Source organism: Muscardinus avellanarius (genome assembly GCF_963383645.1).
Source record: "Muscardinus avellanarius genome assembly, chromosome: 1".
In the NCBI taxonomy this organism is placed as follows: domain Eukaryota; kingdom Metazoa; phylum Chordata; class Mammalia; order Rodentia; family Gliridae; genus Muscardinus; species Muscardinus avellanarius.
In genome coordinates, this window is record NC_137786.1 from 143,810,731 (window position 1) to 143,820,553 (window position 9,823).

The 9,823-nt window shown below is 41.5% G+C and overlaps 1 protein-coding gene across 1 annotated transcript in view; it reads right to left on the reverse strand.

The window, feature by feature from the left end:
* ZC3H12C (zinc finger CCCH-type containing 12C) overlaps positions 1–8,651 on the reverse strand; it is a gene marked incomplete at both ends in the record, with an annotated part of 82,728 nt that extends 74,077 nt beyond the window's left edge. The window contains one exon of the mRNA XM_080697014.1: positions 8,628–8,651. Within this exon, the coding sequence (XP_080553140.1) occupies positions 8,628–8,651 (24 nt within the window). The remainder of the gene's footprint in view (positions 1–8,627) is intronic.
* Positions 8,652–9,823: the final 1,172 nt, after the last annotated feature.

Sequence of the window (9,823 nt, forward strand, 5' to 3'; positions counted from 1 at the left end):
AACAACAATAAAGGCAAACAATACCATTTAGAGATAGGTAAAAGACTAACATAAATAATGAATCTCCACAGATAACCAATCTTAGTTGTCTGTTGGATGGAAACTCTTGTTTCTCTGGTTCTGGTGAGTGTTACCTATTTCTTCTTTGTAGTTAATCTCTTTGAGTATTTTCTCTAGCGCTGGTTTTGAAGACATAAATTCCTTCAGTTTCTGTTTGTCATGGAAGCTTCTTATTTCTCCATCTAATTTGATAGAAAGTTTTGCTGGATAGGAAATTTTTGGCTGGAAGTTGTTTTCTTTCAGAGTTTGGAATATGTTACTCCAAGCCCTTCTGGCTCTCATGACTTGGTTTGGGAAGTCTGGAGTGATTCTAATTGGTTTGCCTCTGAATGTCACTTGGCCCTTTGTTTTTGTTGCCTTTAAGATTCTCTGCTTGGCTTCCACATTGGTCATTTTGACAATTATATGGCGTGGGGATCCTCTTCTCGGATCCTGTCTAAAGGGAGTTCTATAAGTTTCCTGGATCTGTGTATCAACCTCTTGCTCTATATTTGGAAAATTTTCTGCTATTACTTCCTTGAAGAGATTGTTGATCCCTTTGGTATCACTTTCTTTTCCCTCCTCTATTCCAATTATTCTTAGGTTAGCTCTCTTAAGATGGGCCCATATTTCTTCAATGTCAGATTCCTGCTGTTGGATATCTTTTTCTAGATTAGAAACTATGCATTCATTTTTGGATTGCTCATCTTCTAAGAGCGAGATTCTGTTCTCCATGTGGTCTAATCGGTTGTTTATGCTTTGAATTGAGGCCTTTACTTCATTAATTGCATCCTTTATCTCTTTTTGGCTCTCTCTGAGTTCTTTTCGAAGCACCTCTATTATTTCTACAGTTATTTTCCTGATTTGATCTTCTAGAAATCTCTGATTTTCTGTTTTATCAGGTTCTGATGTTGTGGGGTTGTGGGCATTCATTGCTCCAGTATTATTCCTCTTTCCCATGATTTCGGAAGTTTGTGCCTTCTCTGGGTTCTTCCCTTGGGTCACTATGACTTCACTTAAGGTGCTCTGGATCTCGAGTCTGTAGTATCTCAGACCCTACTACTCCTTTACTGGGTTGTATCACAGAGTCTCCGACCCAGGGAGTCGATAGAGGCTGCTTTAAACTATGGGGGGTGCCAGGTTGCACGCTCTCCTATGGTGTGATATCTCTGCCACCACCACTCCCTCACTGGGTCAAGTCCCAGAAGGCACAATACTGGGATTTCTCCTCTGTGGCCCGCAATTTGACTCACTGTTCTTGAGTACGTAGATGTAGCTGTACTGGACTCGGTGAATTCACTGCTGCTGCCGCCGCCGGTGGCAATATGGCACCTCTGCCACGCCCTCGGCCATGAGGCTGGCGTATTTTTTCTTCTCTGGTTTTGATTTCCACTCTGAATCCCTGCAGCGTGTGCTGAGCTCAGCCACTGGGATCTTTAAATGCTGTCTGCGCCGAAAGATCCCGCTTGGCTGTTCCGCATCGGCTCACCTCGGCTTTCTGTAGCCGTCCGCTGTGTTCGCGGCTGCCGCCGGCAGTATGGCGCTGCTGCCGTGTCCTCGGGCGCGTGTGTCTCCTCTGTGGCCCTGAGCTCTGTTCTCAGTCCGCTTTCTCTCTGGAGCCTGGTGGTTTTTTTGTTTTTCTGGTGATGGTGTTTTCTGGCTATGAAAGGCGCTCTTTTTGTGGTAATGGAGATTGGTCGTTAGCGGGACTCTTAAGCCCCGCTTTTCTCGGTCGCCATCTTCCCGGAAGTCTCTCTATGGTATCAAATGTAATGTCTCTCCTTTTTTTAAACCTCTAATTTTATTTGGGCCTTCCCTCTTTTTTTCTTGGTTTGATCATAACCTAACTATTCAACAATATGAACTTGATTAACTGCAGTACTTGAATATGCTGAATGTAATTCAGCCAATAAAAAAAATCTCTTAAAATATCTAAAGACATGCCGGGCGTGGTGGCGCACGCTTGTAATCCCTGCTTGTAATCCCTGCGTTTGGGAGGCAGAGACAGGGGGATCGCGCAGGTTCAAAGCCAGCCGCGTGCGCTGCCTTAGGAGACCCTGTTTCCAAATAAAAATGTAAAAATAGGTCTGGGAGTGTGGCCTGGAGGTAGAAGGGCTTCCAGGAACCCCAGTACCACCAAAAAAAGAAAGAAAAAAAAAATCTAACGACATAAAAAACTCATAAAAAGCAAGAAACAAAACTATGAGACAAATCCTTTTAATTTTAATATATTTTTATATTGAGATTTAAATTTTGTTAAGTTTTAAAAATGAAAACAAGGAAACCAACATTTTATGGTATCTCTAAGAACTGTAATTGTCACCATCATCTTATACTTTTTTATATTTTATAAATATAAAATGTCAAAATGTTAAATTTGAAATTTAATTTAAAAAAATAAATCAAAGTAGTCAAAATAATAGAAGTGCAGTTTAGAAAGCATTTCTCCTCATTTTGAAACTATTTTTTCCTATGTATGATATTGCTAATTTCATTTTAATCCTCTTTATGCCCACAGTTTTTGTTAGTCAAGTCACTTTTCTATATTAGCAAAATTAGAAATAGTCCACTTTACCTAAAATAGATAATTTACTCCACATTTTAAGTCTTTAGATCCATGCTAGTCATTTTAAATTACAGCAAAATTTCAGAGTATTTAATTCATCAACTCAATGGGGTCATAAAAGAACATGATTACATAAACATTTAAAAAGTATTAAGTCAACAATAAAGAAAGACAGCCTAGATTTTATGAGAAAACTGTTCCCTTTAAGTGTACAAAATAGTAAAAACAAATTATAAAGTAAAATCCAAGATTTGAAACAGACAATAAGAAAAAAAATTAAGCCCACATAATTTTGAATAGGAAATGAGTACAGATGACTATGAACAAAGAACAAACTAATTTTAGATTCACCCCAAAAGACATAAAAGTAACAGATTGGAAAACTCTTTAAAAAACCTAAAATATAAACTGACATTTTAGTAACGATCAAAGTTGATTTTATAGAAGTTTTATACTGGGCAATTCCAACTACTCAGAATGCAACTAAGATCCAGGGAATAATAAGAAAGGCAAAACAAGTAAATAGAATCTTTGTCCAATCAAATCAGTGGATGTTGCTAAATTGTCTCATAAGGCACTGAATGCCTTTTATATGTTACGCACTTCTATATTCATTATCTTAAAATCAGTGAAAACAAGATGGCAATGTAGACAGGGTTTGAGAGTGAGGAATCAAAGATAAAGTAGGAGTCTTGCCTAGGGTAAAAGGCAGAAAGGCTGGGCAAGGATTCAAATCCAGACCTAGCTGATGCCAAGCTTCACCTGCTTTCTTGACACGGTGCAAATTTTCAATCCTTCAACCTAGATTATCTGGACATCCTAAATCATTAGCTAAAAGTTTTATTTTATATATTATGTTAATTTGCTGTCATCCAGTTTCAGAGTCCACACCAGGTATCATCTGCAAATTAGAGGGAGCGGTAATGTCAGCAGGGAGCAGTTAACCAAAGGAAAGAACTAAAAAGTCATTAATGGGAATCAATATAAGTAATTGATTCTTGAGACCTCCATCACCCAAAACAAACAAAGTTTACTGAAGTATTGCTATTTAGTTTGTGAAAAATTAGAAAACTCAATAACCTGGATAAAGATACTGAGCATTTCTAAGCTTCAGTTTCATTACCTGGAAGACAGGCAAAATAGTAACAGCATATCTTTCAGTTATTATCAAAGTAAATTAGATAATGTAAGTAAAGATTTTAGTATTGTGCCTGGCATAGAGTTAGAGCACAATGTTCGCTATTGTTACCTTTCAAAATAAAAAAATAAGTGAAATCATAGGCAACAACAATTTCTTCCTCCTCCTCCTATTATTATTATTATTATTATTATTATTATTATTATTATTTTGTGTGCTGGGTGAACTCAGGGGCATTCTACCTCTCAGTTATACCCCCAGCCCTATTTTTTACTTTGAAACAGAGTATCTTCTAAGTTGCTGAGAGCCTTACTAAACTGCTGAGCCTGTGATCAGTTTCTGTCTCAGCCTTCCAAATCTGGGATTACAAGTATGTGCCACCGTGCCCAGGTGGTCAGGTATTATCTGAAGGTAGAAAAATAGAATTCAGATAAATAAATTATTCTTCCTTTTAAAAGAATAAAAATGTCTTACCCTTAATAACTTGTTAGAAAATTCAATATTTTTCCTCTGCTAAGAAAGATAATTTTGGTTAATTATAGTTTTAAAAGCAAACATTATTGCTCCTCAAAAAAATCACATGATACATTCTAAGTTAATTTTCAAATGTTTAGGTATCAATTATTTTATCTGCTTTGCACTGATTATTATAGCTATCTCTTACTCATTTATTTGTTTCTGTTCATCATAACTATTACTATTATTACTATGTGCCAAACCCTGTAGAAGAACTGGGATAACATGTGAGCTCTATAATCCTTGCCCTCAGGGAGCCTAAAGTCACCTAATAAAATAAAAAAGCCTAAGCACAGTATAATGTACAACCAACACTTTGTATTAGCCACTTTATGATAAATCTATGCACTACGTTGTACTCTATTTTATGAAGAGCAGAGACACAGCAGAAAAGAAATGAGGAAGAAACAGTTAACATAAATTGCAAGTGCTATGTAGAAATAGTTATTTTGAAAACATAAGGAACTGAGCAATTAATTTTGCCAGGGGGTTAGGAAATGCTTATAATATGTTTTCACTTTAAAATCCTCTACAGCTGGGTGTGGTGGCACACCCTTGTAATCTCAGCACTTGGGAGGCTGAGACAGGAGGATAGCACAAGTTTGAAGCTAGCTTCAGTTACTTAGTGAGGCTCTCAGCAACTTAGTGAGATCCTGTTTCCAAATAAATTATAAAATAGGGCTGGGGGTGTAGCCCAGAGGTAGAAAGCCCCCTGGGTTCCATCCCCCAGTACCACAAAAAGAAATTGTTTATAAATTCTGTAAAGTACAACTATGTGAATAAAAAATAATTGGGTAAATACTTATTAAATTTTTTCCCCCCCCGGTATTGGGGATGGAACCCGGGGCATTCGACCTCCAAGCTATACCTCCAGCCCTATTTTTTATTCTTTATTTTGGGTCTCACTGAATTGCGAACCATGATCCTCCCATCTCAGTCTCTCAAATGCCAGATTACAAGTGTGCGCTACCACACCCGGCTCTTATAAAAATATTTACATAATTTTTTTCTGAGTAAGAGTCCATATGGCCCTCATTTCTCTATACTTTGCTTTTTCTTAATCAACTTGTATTACTTCAATAATTTATAACACTTAGCAGAAAAGTCAGCATCAAAATTAGATATTATTGGTAATCTAGTAAACTGTCAAAAGATTTTAAAAGTCAGTACTCAGTGAGTTCAAATATGGGAAGAAATCAGTACTCTGACTCTGCTAATGAGTGCATACTAATACAACGTTTTTTGTCAAAAAGATTTTTGACCATCAAAAATCTTAAAAGCTTATTCTCCTGGACCATTACTTCTAGGGATTCATCTTAAAAACACAAATAAAAAAAAACTTACTGAGATATTCAACCAAAGCATTATGATATTAAAATATTAGAGAAAAGCCCCAAGTGTCTAAATGAAACAGGGGAATGATTAAGTTTTTAAAAAAAACACACACACATTGTTAGGAGGAAAATATTTGAAATATTTTGAAGGTTATGAAAAAATCCTTCATTCATGTTACATGGGAATGGAAATTCAAAGCTCTAGCGACAATATAATTCCAAATACATAGGAAAATGATGTGTCTTTACAAACTCCCAAGAAAGATGATCCTATTATAGTGTTTAAACCTCATAGTAACAGATGACTCTATTGACACAGGTTACTTTACAAAGACCTTAAAATTTATTTTAACAGGGACTAAGTTGGATCCCTCACTCTGCCATTAACTGTGGATCAATCGTGAAGACCCATGAGGTATATTAACATGGAAAATGACAAGAAGATTTTTTGGAACATTTGGTAATCTGAGCTCAAACACCAGAAAGAATCTCAATATTTAGGAGTTAATTTAGAATCCTGATTATTCACTGACCATATTATTTTTCTCTTCCTGATACTATACCCCAAGATGTTCCTTGTCCCTTGCTTACAACCATTACTCTTATTATCTGCCACATGCTCCAGACATTCCTGCTTTCCTGCTACAGTTCCTTGCTGCTCACTTGGACAGACTCCTACCCAGCTCTGCCTACAAGAGTCCCTACCTGTGAGGCCTTCCCGAGCATCTGAATCTTTCACTTCTTCACGCCCAGCACTAAGTATGTGCCACTTACTATCTGTTCATACTCTGTCTTCTTAGAGTTCAGAGGCCTTACCCAGCACGTAGACTGATACTAAAAAAATTACCTGCCAAGGAAACGCATACCAGTTTCAAATGAACAATAATTGGTAGATTAGTTCATAATCTTTCATTCTAATACTCAAAAGATGAAAAAATTCCCTATCTTGTTGGTTATTTTTATTATTTTGTGGAACTGGGGATGGAACCCATGGGCATTCTACCTCTGAGCTACACCCCCAGCCCTATTTTTTACTCATTATTTTGAAACAGGGCCTCACTAAGTAGCTGAGGCTGGCCATGAATCTTCGATCCTTCCTGTGTCAGCCTCTTAAATACTGGGATTATAAGCATGCACCACCACACCCAGCTTTAACATCTTGTTTTTAAAAAACTGCTATCAAATCAGAGTGAAGAATTTCTTTAAGTTTATATAAAAAAAGAGAAAGGCAACAAACAGGTATTAAATGATAGCAACACCTTTACATATTTTATAGTAGTTAAAAAATATAAGTGTAGAAACCATTGTGATCTACTAGAATGAAGGCAAGGTGAACCAGTTGTAAAATGAAAAAAATGTTTTAAAGATATAATTTCATATCCACTAACAACTTGGGGTCTAATTTGGCAGATGTAACCCATAAAAACAGCTCCAGAGAAGTCTGAAGTATGAATTAGGATATTTTTATTATTCTGGTAATTAAAACAAAAGGTTAGTAAAAGAAGGTGACTAATAAAGCTCCCATCAGCATACAAACATTCTAAATGTCTTTTGCCTATTCTTTAATATTTCTCATTATATTAAAATAGTTTCATTAAACAGGGGTTTAAAAAATAATGGCTTTTATTGTTTTATTTAAAAGTTCACTTTGGGGTAGGGGTGTAGATCAATGGTAGAGTGCCTAGCTTGCAAGAGGCCCTGGGTTCAATCCCCAGCATCCAAAAATAAAAAAATAAAAAAAAAGCTCATTTTATTTTGGTTATACTGTTTAAGTATTTTTTTAGGATGACCAGGTGCTAGAAGCAGAACTGTAACTGTAACTTATTTTGAATGTAAAACTCTTTATTTACTTATTTAGGGGCTGGGGATTGAACCCAGGGGCACTGTACCTCTGAGTTTCACCCAAGCGCTTTTTATTTTTTGAAATGGTCTCCCTAGGTTAATAAGGGTCTTGCTAAGGTGCTGAAGCTGCCTTCAAACCTGTGATCCTTCGGTCTCAGTCTCCCAAGTACTAGGATTACAGGTCTCAGTCTCCCAAGTACTAGGATTACAGGCAAGCACCACGATGCCTTGCTAAAACTCATTCTTTAAATAAAAACATGCAAACGTTTAGAATTATGGATTCATAGCTAAGACGATTTTGATATTTTTATGATACCTCCAAGTAGACAGAGATAGGCCAAATTGGGGTGGGGGGGAGAAACAATTACATAGGGGGACAATCCTGAAATAAGCATTTTCCTGAGTTTGTCACAGTAAAATCAATTTTTACAAATCTTTAGTGAAGCGATCTATGCATTCAAACATCAGAGAATACTAGAAGTAGGAAATTGCTACTACCATCCATTGTCTATGTAACGCGAAATCAAGGAAACTCATATCCTCCGCGCTCATGACTTAGGGTTCTTGGAAAGTCCGAAAAATGTCTTTGCGACACGTCTCCTGTTTTCCCACTTGTATCAGAATTGGAAAAGGAAAAACTCAGTGAGGACATCAGAACCGAACAACTTTCCCAAATGTCTAAATAACCAGTAGTACTTAGGCCCAAGGATCTCTCCATCTATGAGAGAGAGAGAGAGAGAGAGAGAGAGAGAGAGAGAGAGAGAGAAAGACAGAGAGAGAGCCTGAATCAATAAGTGCCTGATGGGCCTGGATTTACTCCAACAATCTCGCAACCAATAGGAAAACTTTCCCTAAATCTAGATCCGTGCCCGCGCCTTCCCGGGAGGGTTAACGGGCCCCGCAGGCCGGGCCCCGCGGAGCCCCCGGCTCTGGGGCCGCCGCTCCGAGGACTTCGGGGGAGGAGGACGCGCCGGGGCAGGAGGGCCGGTCCCCGGCGCCCCGCACGGCCCGGGCTGGGGCGGCCGCGGCCGCGGGGAGGGCGGCCGGCCGGTGCGGGGCCCTCGCCCTGGGCGCCGGGGCCGGGCGGGCGCCGCCTCCACGGCAGCCGGGCCCTAGGCCGCGGGCTCCGGCCTCCGCCGCCTCCCGAGGACGCGCCGCGCCGCCCGCCGCCCGCCCGAGCCGCCCAACCTACCTGCAGTCTCCGCTCAGCAGCCATCGCAGCGCGCTCCGAGGCCGGGCGGCGGGGCCTCGGGCCGGCGGCCGCGCTAGGGCTCCCCCATGCCGCCCGCCGGCTCCGCGCCCGCCCGCCCCGGCCCACAGCACCTGCTGCCGGCGACGCGGGGAACTGACGCACGCAGCCCCGCCCCGCCGCCCGCGCCCCGCCCCCGCCGCCCCGCCCCCGCCGCCCCCGCCGCCCGCGCCCCGCCCCCGCCGCCCCGCCCCCGCCGCCCGCGCCCCGCCCCCGCCGCCCGCGCCCCGCCCCCGCCGCCCCGCCCCCGCCGCCGCCGCCGCCGCCGCCCGCGACCCTGCGCGCGCTCGAGGCGGCAGTCGCCACCGGGAAGACCACACCCTGCGCGGACAGGCCGAGGAGGGGATTTAAGCAAATGAGGCGGCTGGGATTTCACCCTGGGGAAGGATTTCGGCCAAGAAACTGGCCTTGTGGGAAACGGCACTCGTGTCCGAATCAAGGTGGAGCCCCGCATCAGTCCAGGTGTCTTTCAGAAGGCCGAGGGAAAGCGCCCTCGGCACCCGGGTGGCGCCCGAGATGTGCATGGCTCGGAGAGCACAGAGCCTTCCTACTGCTCTGAACAGCACAAAGCAGGTCAGCGCTTCACAAATGTTCCCATACTCAGTCATCTGCCAATGGAATAGTTACCAGGCGCCTCTCTGCTAGCCCTGGGCAGGATGCATCTGTTTCTGGAGAGAGAGGGAAGGATACTTGGTGGACTGTGTTCCTACCACGGGCCACTGGCCAGTTGCCTGCTTTAAGTGCTATAGTGGAATGCGTGATTCCATCCCATTCCATTTCATGATACCCAGCCAGGTGAGCTGGGTACCATAATCCACTGATCCCTCAGAAAACGGAAGTTAGAAAGTTTACCGGCAGTTAACTCAACTTGAATATGAGCTAAGATCCTTATCTGCTGTACTGAAAATTTTTCCTCTGGAACAGAGTTCATACCTTTGGCCGCACACTTTCACCAGTAGTAGAATTATTTCTTGCCTTTCTGAATTGTCTTCTATAGGGTATAAATGATTTAAGCCTGGATTTGGGAGCACTTGATTGTAGTGATATCCATGATACTTATTGGGGCCCAAACATCATAGTTTACAGTTTAATGTTCTTAAAAAAAAAAAAAAAAACCTGCCTGTATGGCTCAGTTAAGT